Source organism: Bombus bifarius, unplaced genomic scaffold (assembly GCF_011952205.1).
Source record: "Bombus bifarius isolate JDL3187 unplaced genomic scaffold, Bbif_JDL3187 scf7180000008239, whole genome shotgun sequence".
Taxonomy (NCBI): domain Eukaryota; kingdom Metazoa; phylum Arthropoda; class Insecta; order Hymenoptera; family Apidae; genus Bombus; species Bombus bifarius.
In genome coordinates, this window is record NW_022884533.1 from 82,687 (window position 1) to 96,286 (window position 13,600).

At 52.0% G+C, this 13,600-nt stretch overlaps 2 protein-coding genes across 2 annotated transcripts in view; one reads left to right on the plus strand and one right to left on the minus strand.

The window, feature by feature from the left end:
* The window catches only part of LOC117211507 (protein Wnt-6-like), a 54,367-nt gene that overhangs the window by 35,572 nt on the left and 5,195 nt on the right, over window positions 1-13,600 (minus strand). The gene's annotated exons all lie outside the window — the stretch shown is intronic.
* On the plus strand, window positions 1,816-12,811 carry LOC117211508 (protein Wnt-10b-like). Its single transcript, XM_033455463.1, has 4 exons — window positions 1,816-3,250; window positions 6,628-6,881; window positions 10,712-10,995; window positions 11,638-12,811. The coding sequence occupies exons 1-4, from the start codon at window positions 3,144-3,146 to the stop codon at window positions 12,205-12,207; spliced, it is 1,215 nt and encodes a 404-aa protein (XP_033311354.1). The 5' UTR covers window positions 1,816-3,143; the 3' UTR covers window positions 12,208-12,811.

Consider the following 13,600-nt stretch of genomic DNA (forward strand, 5'->3'; position numbering starts at 1 on the left):
GGTGAAACGTAGGAGTCCGCGCGTCGTCGATTCCCTTTCATTTGGATACGGGGTGCACGGACGATGCACGAGCGGATTTCGCTTCCGTCGAGGAAGTAACTAGAAGTATTTTAGCGACGAAGGAACGGCGCAACCCCTGCGCGCGATTCAGCGGAATGTGCGCGCGCGTAACAGAATTGCACGGAAACGAGCGAAGAACGGGAGGGAAACAAACGGCAGGGTTGAGTAGGCGGAAAGCGGAGTCGGGGAACGAGATAAACCTCAATTATGCCGATTGAGCATCCTCCAAGGGATGCCAGGTAGGGGAAGTTCGCTCCTCCTACTTTTCCTGCCACGTGATCAAGGGCAACCTCCCTTTCTTCTTTCCTTCCTTCCTTCCTTCCTTCCGTCCTGTCTTCCGCTCTTTCTCCTTCTTCTTCCTTCCTCTTGGCAAAGGAGGAACAGAAGTGTGGCGTTCGGTCGTTGGAGCGCGCGTAATTCCCAACGAACGTTCGCAGATGAATCGTCGCAGCGGACACGGTTGTGAATCATCATCGCGAAGGAACGACTTTAACGATCGATTTCGCGAACCAACGACGTTTCACGGATGTGGCGGCGGTGTGAGAAAGAGAGGAAGTGGCAAGGTGTAAAACAATCGGATCGTCGACGCGAAATACCTGTTGGTCCGCGAAGAGGCGTTTTCAGGCAATCGTTCGAGAAAGAGGGACAGAGGGCAAGAGAGAGGGCAGTGGAAGGAAGAGGAACGAAGAGAGAAGAGAGACGTAAAGAGAATCGGAGGGAAAAGGATGGTCGAAAGTGGGAGGAAAGAGAGGGAGATGCAGAAGCAGCCTACGGGCTCTCCTCCGTTTGACCATCTCATTCTATTTCTTTCTCAGGTTCTCCGTCCATCTCTGGTTCGTTCTGCGCTCCGTCTCGGTTCGTCTCTGTCGATGTCGGTCCCTCGGTCTCGCGCGTCTTTCCATCTCCGTTGGTAGTTTCACTTGCGATCGTGCGTCCTCGTCTCTCGGTTTGAATCTCAGGGTGGTGGCCGACGGTAGTGGTGGTCGTGTCTAGATGGTGGTGGTTATGGTGGGGGGGTAGTTGGTTTCTTCGTGCCTACCGCTCCCTATCTCTCCTTTCTCTCCCTATGGGAGGGCGAGGAGGGCCCCCGTAGCCGCGCACTGCGCACCGAGTTCATCATAGACAGACCGATCTCCCTGACAGCTCCTCGTCGGGCTTGAACGGAGGTGGAATCATCAGATTCTGTCCATCTCTTCTTTGGCTCGCAGTAGCGTGTCGGGATAACGAACGCAGGAACACAGGGACAACGAAAGTGCGTGGTCCTGCGTGGTCTCTTTCTCGCGAATCTTCGGCCATCGCGCTCGCTATCGCGGTCCGGTCTCGGTTTATCGAGCAGCCCTTCTCCCTCTCTTCGATCTCCAAGGTTTCACCCTTCGTTACTCCTTTCCATCGACGCTCTTCTTCCCTTCCTCTCCTTCTTCGCCGTGTTCGCGCGGACCCCACCTTTCTTTTTTTCCATTTCCTTTTTATCGCATACCACGTCCTTCCGTTCTTTCCACCCCTTCTCGTTTCTCTTTTTCTCGGCTCCTCTCGACCTCGCCACTCTTTTCCGCGTTAATCCGCGCGCCGGTGACCGTTTCTCCGATTCCAAGCGACACCGTCGTCGAAGCAACGTTCCTTCGCCTCGGAACATACCAACGCGACGGCCGATCGTTGGACGACACGCGCGCGCTCGGTCGTCGTCGTCGTCGTCGTTGCCATCGTTGTCATCGTCGTCGTTGTCATCGTTGTCATCGTTGTCATCATCGTCGTCGTCGTCGTCGCCGCCGCCGCATAACGCGTCCACGGGAAGTTTGCTATTCGACTGTTTACACGGACGAAACGATAGCCACGGTGGTACGCGCGCGAGTAAGAGAAAGAGAGAACGAACCAGACCAACGGTGGAAGAGGAAAGCAAGCCGAAGGAGGGGGATGTGTGCGTGGGAGGAGAAAGAGATCCCGGAGGGCGACTTTTCTTTTATTTGAGCTTGACACTTCGCCGTGAACGCGCGCACACACCGGAAGTACCGAACCGCCGTCGGTCTTCTTCTTTTTCTTCGGCACGTTTGCGCGTCCGGTCCACGCCTCGACAACACCGAGCCCGAATCGAGAAATCAGACACAATATCTCGAAGAAACGCGGATCCGCATAACAGAACTAGTACTCGACGTTGTGGAGGGTGCGAGCATCACTGACAGGATGCCACGATACGTGAGAGCGAGCGCGGCGAACAAGGGTGTCGCGACGGGCGTTTTCGTCGTCGGCCGAGGATAAACGGTTCTTCGTCGTTCTTCCTTCGGATCCGGAAGTGTCCTCTCGTTTCGTGGGATGTGAAATATCCACGGGGCTAGATCGATCGCGGAAAAGGGAGTTACGCTAACATGTTTAATCTCGACGACGTATCGGTGCTACGTTCGCGACGATCGCAACAGCAGTGTCAGTGAAGTACGAGAACGAGAACTCGTCGAAGCGACTCGGAAGACGAAACAGACAAGGTATTTTCGTGTTTCGATCGATACCAACAGTATTTTTTCTCCAAAGACAAGAAAGAAGAAGCAACGACGTTCGTAGACCAAAGGTGATCGACTATCGTACCTCGAGAATCAGCGAAAACTACTTCCGGTAGCGGAGAAACCAAGGAACGGGAAAGAGAGGAAAAGGAAAAGAAAGGACGAAGAGAACGGGGTGAAAATCTACGGTGGTCGGTCGACGAACCGTTCGATCGTCATCGAGGATATTGTCCCGGGGTAGTTTTCGGAGCGACCCCTCGAAGCGGCGAAGCTGGAAGCTCTCGAATCGTACGGAACGTCAAAGCAGAAGCGCCGGTGCCCGGGGCGAGGAGGAGTCCTCGACGCGTGCCAGGCTGCTGATCACAGGCACCGCGCCAGAGACGGGAGACGAAGAGTAGGAGAGGGATTCGAAAAAAAAACCGTACAGAAACAGAGGAAAAGAAAGAAAGAGAGACGGCATCGTCGTCTCTCGAGCGAGGGGTTCTTCCGTTCGGGTGCTAGGGGTGTGCAGCCTTGGACGAGGGGTCGCACTCGACTCTTTTAAAGTGGGCAAACCGCGCAAAAAATAAGAGACGTCCTCGGGGCGATGACAGGATGCCTCCTTCTCGATCAGGACGCGTCTACGAAGGACCACCGTCTAGGATCGCCATTAGAATCGGACCCACCATTGCCCTGTTGCTGATTCTCTTCGAGAATCGTCGGTAAGTGAAGCCTGCGCCGAAATTCGTCCCCTTTATCTTATCCTGCTTGATTTGTTATTATAATCATCGTACCGCGTGTTCGACTCGCGAACAAGATCATTTCCGTTCGATATCTTGTATCGTCCCGTCGAGGTTTCAGCTTCGATCGAGAATATTTATTTATTTTAGACCGGGCCACGGTCATCGTATACCGCATACCGCAGCAAGATAAATTGGACGTTGAACACAGATGCGAATCTGTCTTTGATCTCGCGAAACTCGCCCGCTGCCCTTACCTCTCCTACGTGATACACGATAGAGTCATCGCTGTGAATCGTATTTACTTTGAGAACAAAAGAGGTGTGAAACGACAAAAGTAAGTGCTACGAGACGTCGAAGAGAAGGAAAAAAGAACGGAGGGATAAAGGAGACGATAATTCGAGACGGTCGCGTACAATCGGTTGGTAAGAATCGACAAACCCGGTGACAACGCGACTCCGATTTCATCCTCCTGCTCGTTCTCTCCGCTCCTCTTCTCATTCCATCTCTTACAGAAAAAATCTGTCAATAGAGACGCTTCGTCTCGACGGCGGTCGCATCGACGGTTCGGAGCAGAGTACAATGACGGAGTGCAAATAGGCCCTTTCAAGCAGCTCCGTGCCACGAACAACGAACGATCCCGCTGCGATCTTCATTATACCTCTTCGATACTGGCTGGCACTGTGTCGAACGCCTTGCACGCTCTAATCGAATCTTTCTTTGGCCAAAGGGGCGCTCGGTGGTCGGTTCGTTTCGCGTGACCAACATCCTTTAAACGAACAGCGGAGGAAATCGGCCATTTTCCGGAACGCGGAGTTAAACGCGGAGGATAGTTCCAGGAATCGCGATAAATTCCTTCGCCGGTTACTTCCAAGAATACGATTCGCTCTTGTCCTCGGTACACGAAACGACAAACATTCTCCACTATCTGTGACAATGTTGTGTCTTTGAGATAGAAGTGCCTACAGGCGTAGGTACGGCGCGGTCCGACCACTACGAAGCGTCCGGCGTACTCTCCTTCGTGCCCACGCGGCTTCTCGTAAATAATTACAAACAGCATCCGGGAACAAGGCCGTACGTGCACCGACACGCTGCTCGCATGCACGCGCGTAGATATAGGTACGCGTGCGCTTCGACGTATTTACGGAACGGCATTGAATTACGGCATCGCGAATAATTCCCGTGATGTAATGCCCGATAAACCAGTTTGCGCGACACGGCCGCTTAACACTCAGTCGCTGTTACACCAATTTCCCTCGACACCGTATAGAATACGTCTCCCCTCGTCCCTTTCGTCCGTTCAGTCTGCATCCTCTCGACGCACTTTCGCCGTCTTTCACCGATGTCGCTTCGACGCGGCTTCCGAACCGGCGATCGACCGAAAACATCGGGACGCGATACGACCAACCGGTGGAGGCGACCCATTCGCTTCGCGCGAAAATAAGACAAGCAAAGCGATTCGATATCTGCCGCAGGAATTCTCGCGAGTCACTCGTAACGAGTTCTCTCTCCGCGGGTATACCTCCATTAAACGCGAAATTCCGTTCCGTGATTCTCTCTCCATGCCCCTCTCGCTCTTTCTCTCGTCCGTTTCCTTGCAAACAAGTTAAATAAAACACGTGCATCACCGACGCCATCTTGGATTCTTCGGCGACCCCTTGGATCATTGCAAAAATGCAGGACGCGCTCTCGCGTCTTCGACCTTTGATTTGCTCGACGATTTCCCACGAGTTCGGAGAACACGATCCGAAGATATGAACCGAGGGAGATCAGCCTCTCTCTCCCCCTTATTACATATTTCCTCGATACGTACGCGCCTACCATACGTACGATACGTACGGTGCGAGCCGAAAGATAAAAGTCCAAAGTCCTATTTGTTTTCCCGTGCGACGACACGGGCGAAAAAGAGGAAGGGTAAAAATGAGAAACAACAAAGGAGTAATGGAGAGGAAAGGTAACGGGAGGAATCCCTGGACTCGGTCAGACTGGCACAGGTACGCGATGTCTTTGGTAATTTGTTTCGAGAAGTAAAGATCATTAATCTGCTTTCGGTAGATCATCAATAGCGCGAAAGATAACAGCGATGCAACGGTGTATCGGTAATGGGAGCCCTCAATAACCTCTGCGACCCTAAAATCTCGGTCTTCCTCCACCGTCCTTTCCCACACTACGTAGAAACCGAGCTGCCAGGACCTTCTCCTCGCCACCGACAACACACCACCACCACAGCCACCACCTTCGCCGCATCGTCCGCATCCTCTGGATACGTTCTTCCTTTTTCTTTTGTCCTCCGAGATCCCTTTATACGTCTCTTTTCTCTCTTTTCCACGTTCGCGCGGGTGCTATACACAGCTTTTACTTTAGGAGAAGCTCGTCGACTAATTTGTACCCGCAGATAACCGACCCACCGAGAATCTTGCACCCGTCCGTGACATCCTTCCAGACTCCGAAAGACGCCGAAAATCCCTCCGCAAAAAAATTGACCACATCGACCGGTCACCAACGAATAAACCGACTCCACCACGTACAGCTAAATCTCTTCTTCCGTCGCTGCAACGGGACGCGTTACCGTCCTCGTTCCTCGTCGAACGAACATTCGACGAAACGTCGCGCCTTTCTCCATCGACTTTGTACGTTCCAAAGTACTCGCGATACTTTCCATTTGGTCGCATTTCACGTGGAAATTAATTAACATCGGGTATTTGGTAACACCAAACACCGCTAGATAGAAGCTAACGCTTAAGATAAGGCTTTAAGAGCTCTTCTTCCGAGATACGAATGGCGTTATCGCGACGATGCGAAAGGACACAGAACGAATGGGGGCTGGAAAAAGGGTAGCAACCGAAACGACCGATACGAGGTAGGGATACGAACCATGAAAAAGACGAGCAGATATTCGGCTGGTTCTTTGAGAGCTATCTGCATCTTTGACCCCGGCCTCGTAAAATTGTCTAATGGAAAGCAGACGACGAGTGCTAGATGCACGCGAGTACGTATTAAAGCGCGAGCGCGGTGCAACGAACTCGGTCCGAAAGGATATCGGCGCAAAGCGGTTGTAGAATAATTTTACATTTGGGCTACTTAAAGGCAGAGTTCGATTAATCAACGATGAATCCAAAAGCAGCCGCGTTCACGATCGGCAATTCGATAACAGAGGTGAACACGTGGTAACACAGTTGCAGAGAGCGAAACGAGGGATCGAAAGAAGATTGCGGCGTGCCATAAGTACGAGGAATGCCTTCGGCTAAATTCCCTGGAAGCAGAATCACTCAAAGGATCGTGCGCGACCGCATTCACGAAAAACCGACCATCTCCGCGCGAATTCGAATTTAATTGGTAAATTTACGTTTGATTTGCAGCGCAACCTGCTTAATGAGCAACTCCGTAGACGATTGGGTGAGCGGCGATGCCGTCGTCTGCAACGGTATTCCAGGAGTGACGAAGGAGCAACGCGAGCTATGCAACAGAAATCCGGACGTGACGGTGGCTGCGATCAAAGGGCTGCAAATGGCGATAGACGAGTGTCAGCATCAGTTCATGTGGCATAGGTGGAACTGTTCGACCCTGACGCCTAGAATCCGAACACAGCAGAGCAGCGTACTCTTTCAGAGAGGTAAGAGAGAAGCGGGATCGCGAGCGCGCGCGTCATACACAACGACGAAACGTCGCACGACCTAAAAAAGTTTAAATGGCCGCGAACATAGGTGAAGCACGGTCTCTCTTACTCGGAGCGGATCGAGCCTCGGAAACCGGGGAAAAGGTGAAATCTTTTACGACGTCGTTGACGTCGACGAACCGGCGTAGGCGAGAGACGGACATGCTTCCTTAAATCAGAATACGATGTGTGTGCCTTGGTTGCGACCAGCTCCGAGAACCTGTCCCAAATCCACAAGCGGGAGCAGGAGAAGAGACCGGCCGAGACGAGAAGAAAAGAGATTGCCCCTCGACTGTCCTATTCCAGTGTGACATATAAATTCGTCGTGGCGCGTACGTGCGTCGAAAGAGGAAACATATATCGTGTCGGACGAGTGCGCGAGAGCGCGACATCGAGCGCACCTGACCTGAAAGCTTAAGATCGTCCGCAGCCACGATCTCGGTGCCCGCCACGTCTGTCTTCTCGTTATCTGTCTCCGTGGATCGGTACACCTTTTTTTGCTCACCGGTCAACAAAAGGTGTCGATTCCACAACTTTTTCCGGAGTTATTTCAAACGACGCGACGACTCGAGACGCGCGTTGACTCGCGCTCGCTCTCCAAATTTCAAAGTTTCGACGAAAGAAAGTCGACGCGAAGCAAGTGCTCTTCCGATCGTTGGTCGGCTTGCGGGCCAATTTTCGAGGAAAGACCGAAGGAGGTCGATCGTCGTTCGAGTTCGACTTCGAAGTCAGAGGGCAGCAGCTTCCGAGAAACGGCCCGTACTTCGCCATTACCAACGGTTCCAGCTTTTTAAGAAACGACATCGGTGGCCAGGTGAGGGTCCGCGGTCGTTCGAGAAATCCACCGTGTCAAATTCGTGCTGGCTACGTATCTCGAAGAGAACGCGCGTCGTTAAATCTCTCGGACACGGTCCTCTCGTTGCTTCTTCTTTCATCCTCTCGACTCCAGCTCGCCCCGTTGCCTCTCTCTTCGCCTCCTCTCTCTCTCGTCCTGTCCTTCGGCACGTCTCACTTTTGCCACGTATTCGTTAAACCCCGGCAAAACGACTTAATGTATTATGAAATGTACACGAAACGGTCCTCTTCTTTCTCTTCTTCCGTCCCAGAGGCCTTCTTCTGACCCACAGGCCCACACAAGGCGCGCTACGCACCGTTCGCTTGCTCGCCAGAAACAGCAACGCTATTTACAATCCGAAATACGGCAAGATCGTCTCGAAACGAGCTCTAAATTTTGTCAATCTCTTCGACGAAATTTTGTTTCTCCAACCGAGACATTTGACAAATTTTTACGGCTCGGATGGCTATAGCGAAAACGTAAAGTCTCGCCTGCCTCCAGTATAATCGAGTATAAAAAGCTACGAATCGTTGATATTAAGGTCAAAAGAATACGAGTCGAGAGTTGGTAACAGAAGGGTTAAGACAAGCGTTAAAGTCGAAACGACGCGACGAAGAAGAAGGCACACGCTCCCGTAAACATTACCGAGTGCGCGTACCCGCTACGCTATCTATTGAGTTATCTAAACAGTGATTTGGGCTTGACACAGGGTAGCAGGGTAAGGCCTGTGCGCCATCCGTCACCGCGTGCCTGCGTCAAGAGCCGAAGAGTAAAGAGGCAGCGTGGCCCTCTGTTGTGCACCTCAGCCTCGTTCTCTTCTTCCTTCCACCTCGGCTTCTCCACTGTCCGACACAAGAGACGTACAACTCCCCGTGGAGGATTTATTACGAGTCCCCTGTGCTCCTCTTACCACCGAACAGCACAAGCAGAAGCAACAGCAACGGCAGTTACAGTAGCTGCAGCCCTCCAACAGTTATCTGCATTATAAAACAGTTGCTGCCAATAGCCGTATAAAGCGCAAGCTTTCAACCACCCCTCCCACCGTGAGTCCATATAAAGAGCTGTTTTCGTTCTCTTTCGACTGGAAAGCCGGTCCTCGCCGAACGAAGAAGGTTATCATCCTTCGAAACGGAGAACGTGATATCCGCCGCTGCGGCAGAATTCGACCGGGGGCCCCTCGATCGTTCTTCGTCGTCAACGTTTCTATCGGAACAACGATCTGGAAGAAAGTCTGCTCGTCGCGTCGTATGCTCGATACTTTGCCTCGGTGTCGACTCTTTAACGTCGCCAGGTTTCGTACGGTCGACGAAGGGCGACGTAATCGAGCACCGGCTGTCCGATCTCGTTCACCGAAACGGATCCGTCCTGTCGGTCGATCGGTCCGTCCACGAATCCGTCGTTCGAAGACGATGCCGCGCCGCGCCGCAACATCTTTCGAGGTAAAAGGAGACATTCGGAGAACGTCGGACGAAATCACGACGCAAAGTTTCTCGACTCGTACGATGGTCCCGATGAAACGATCGCTCGTGGACGCGACGCGATCCGATACGACGCGATGCAGGCGAAATTAGAGAGAACCGTTGAAAATCGCGTGGAACTGGACGCGCAGTTTGTTGGCCGGGCCTTGACGCGAGTCGCGTTCGGAACCTGGTCTCGAAACGGAACGGACAAAAGGGCAGCTTGTCGAAGGGGGACGACGTAACGACAGCGCAGTGGCTCATCGGGTGTCGAGAACGAATACCACAAATCCTTTCGAATGTGCCTTTAGCGCGTCTCCCCGGTATCTCGTTCTCATGAATACTGCAAATACCGCCCGGTATTCGCGGATTGGAGTAGCTCTTTCTGGGCCTGAGAGGTGGGGTAGAGTAATGTGTGGGCATTGTCGAACAGTCGAGGAGAAAGGGACAGTTTCGACCGCGTATTCCATACCCACCGGCAGTCGTGTGTCGTATCGTTTGTAAGTTGACAGCCACCATTGCGGTTTGACGATCGGCCATCCGTCAATCCGACTCCAGCGACGCTTCGGAGACGAGAGGCCTTGGAGGCAGCGAAGAAAAAGTGCGTTTAACGTCGCATTACTTATCGAACTGGCCCAACCTAAACCTTTTATTCGTCGATGGACGAATTTCCAAATTCTACCTGCAAGCGTCGATCGAAATCCACCTTCAGGGTCCTTTCCTCTGTGGTCGAGCTTCGACTTTGCTCGATTTCGTTCGATCTCGTGGATGGTCGAGCGTGTGCGCCAACGAAGCGCCAAAGAGAACGATCGAAAATCGTTCGACTTTGCAATGAGATCGAACGAGGGTCAAAAGACGGGCGTAAAATTAGCGTAAAACATCGAGAGATGGAGTGGAAGGCGAGGTGATCGCAGTCAGAGTTTGGCATTGCGTCTTCGGGAACCCCAGCGTGAGATCGTTTATACATGCAGTCAATGAATGCCCGCCGGCCGCCGCTGCTGATGGCCACGCTTTGTTTTGACGGACGGCTGAATAATCTACCTCTGAACTTCGTCTGATGGCTGTCTGTCGGCCGATCCGTCCAACGATCCGTCGAACTCGCTACCGAAGCTCCTTCTACGGAAGCTCGGCTCCACGGTGTCCCGCTGGTTCGCGTTCTCGTTGCTCACGGTAGAAGCGACGAACGTGATCGCCGCTGTCGCGTTGCGTATATTACTCTCGTCCGTAGACCGGCGTCACCGTGGACAAGCGGCAATTTGCTAACCGGTCCGCGTGTCTCTCGATCGCGTTCCCCTTCGTTTCCATCGTACACGAAAACCACCGTTCGATATTGAAGGAACGTACGCATTAGGAGAAGGATGATCGATCGTGACTTTAAGCTACGAACGATCATTCCTAATCGCGTTGACCTAATCTTCCATGACAACCGTGATCGCGTCGATACTTTACCGACGCGCAAAAAGGAGCATCGAATGAAAAAAGATTGTTGGTTGCAGGTTACAGGGAAACCGCGTTCGCGTTCGCAATTTCCGCAGCTGGGGTGGCGCACAGCGTGGCCCGCGCGTGCAGCATGGGACGGTTGCTCTCCTGCGGATGCGACCCGTCGAGCTACAAGGGTAAGCCGCCTGCCAAGGCCAGGGGCACCCAATGGAAGTGGGGCGGCTGCTCTCACAACCTCGACTACGGCATGGAGTTCTCGAGACAGTTCCTAGATACGCGCGAGAGGGCCGGGGATATACAGTCGATGGTCAATCTCCACAACAATCAAGCTGGCCGCTTGGTAAGCCGTTTGATTAATCTTCCCTTTCATTCTCCCTCTCTGTCCTCTGTCATTCGTCTTCCTTCTGCCGGAGTCTTGCTCTCTCGCGATAAATATTTCATTCCGTGACAATATACTTCTTCTCCCGGTATTTTTGTTCGTTCCATCAGGTTCCGCTGATTCTTCGCGTTTTAACGGTGATTCTTGCCTGCTGGTGCTAGAGCAACGCGAAAAGAAAGAAAACGAAGCGGAGAGCGAGAGAGGGAAAAAGAAAGCGATGAATAGGGGTGGAGAGGAGGGGTAGAAGTACAGCCCAGTCCGTTCCTCTCCACTATGCACCTCTCCACGCTCGGTCTCGCCTCGACGTTATTAAGACGAAGCCCGGGGCTGGACCACCCAGTCGTAGACTCATTAACTGTTTTGTACGCGACACCTCTTTGTTTAAAAGAAATTGCCCCCCTTTCTCTTCAGCCGCTGTTCATGCGACTCTTGGCCATTCCGCGCGCACTCGCTACACCGAACCGCGTTCCGTAACCGTTCGTCGACAGTCGCGACGTACCTTTTTTCCTTCGGTCCTCGTGATTGTCGTTTAATTCGTCGAACTTTGCCTCCTCCCTTTCCCCCCATTATTCGATCACGACACGGAAATCGGTCAAATTTCAGGCGGTGGCGAGCAATATGCAAGTGCGCTGTAAATGCCACGGTATGTCTGGTTCCTGCGAGCTCAAGACCTGCTGGAAAGTGGCGCCGGACTTCCGAATAGTCGGGAAAACGCTCAAGGATCGCTTTCGAAACGCCGTATTAGTCGCGCAGAGCAACGACTTGGGAAGCGTGACCTCTTTGACCAGAGTGAGAGGATCGCGAAGGAGGAGGCCGGATCGCCAGAGGCAGAGGAAACATCGCGGAGGATCGGGCGGCGGTGGCGGCGGCGGCGGCGGAAACGGAGCAGGACGTAAGAGAAGACCGCGAGATCTAGCCAAACAGCTATTTTACTACCAAAAGTCTCCAAACTTTTGCGAGAGGGATCCAAGCGCGGACATCCCAGGCACCGCGGGTCGGACCTGCAACAAGACCAGTTCCGGTGGAGACGGATGCAGCAGCCTGTGTTGCGGCAGAGGTTACAACGTCGTGAGACAACGACGCGTCGAAAAATGCAGATGCAAGTTTCACTGGTGTTGCTTCGTGCAATGTCAGAACTGTACCGTCGAGGAATGGATCACCGTTTGCAAGTGAACGAACGTTGGCATCTATCTTGCTCTATCGATGATCGAAGCTTGGACCGGATCAAACTACCAACGGATTCAATTCCGGATTCAATCTTATTACAACTTTGATCGTTGTCTCGTCGTTAAAAATCTCTCTGTTTCTTTGTAGCAGACACCGAAGAGAACGAATTTACGAGTTGATTCGCTTTTGAGACGCGCTTTCAAGTCAAACGTAAAAACGCGACTCGCGATGCAGAACGGCCGCGATACGAAGATCAGCCGTAACAGACCAATTCGACACCGATCCAGTGACTGTACTTTATTCACGCTTAGTATACTATCGAGACGCGTCGCTTTAACGCCAAGAATTACGTCGGAGTGTTGGTGGTAAAGACAACGGAATAATTGTTCTTAATCGCGCGAAAAATGTAATTTAATCGGTAGATTAAGCGGGCCAATAATTTATTTATAACGTTGCCTCTATTTAATTAGTAGATAATTTGAATATCCACAGCAACTGTAACACCTCCGTCACAGTATTATTAGAAGAAGCAATGTGCGTGTGTAAGATTTGGAATGGATGCGATTGTATACAATTTAATAATGCGCGTACAATAAAGAGTTCCTTTGACCGATAATCGACCTATTTGTTCCTTTCTTGCGAACGCAACTCGACAGCGAGAAAATCGCACCGTCGACAACCGACCGATTACCCACCGGTCCTCGCACAGAAATCGTTCGAAAACATAATGTAACCCTTTCGGACTGATTTACAGATGACCGAAGCCTTTCCGATACTTTTATTCTTTGCTCCGATAGATTCGTTCGACCTTCTTTTTCATCGATCGAACGAACGATAAATTGTCCCGTGTTAAAACCTTGGAAAAATCTGTGCCAATCCCACTTACATGCAAAGCGAAAAGACCGTTTCAACGACGTTGCGAAACATCACAGACGTACGCTCTCTCGATATCGTCTATCTCTCGACTTTCGTTTTCGATTCGTCCCGAATCGCGTGTGATTGTATCGGTAGCTCCGGCTTTTTCGTTTTCAGCCACGAGATTCAAAGGGAGCCACTCTCCTCGCCTTTACGCCGACAACGGCCGCGAATTATCTTTCGCGGTCGCGAATATCGAGCACCCACTCGAACTGAATCGCACAAAGCTGGAATTCAGCGATGGAAAATTAGGTTCTCGAGTCTATACCCAATGACAGTGACTAGGATTCCGATTAGATTAGCACCGAAATCTGACGAGGCCTTTCGTAATCGTATTTCACGCGGGTCGCTGCTCTCCTCAACATCGATAGCCGATAATCCAAAGCACTCGTCGTTATAAGTTTAAACAACCTCTCGATCGATCGATAACTTCCGTTGCGACGCGAACAGACGATGGGAACAACGTAGAACGCGACTTCCTCGA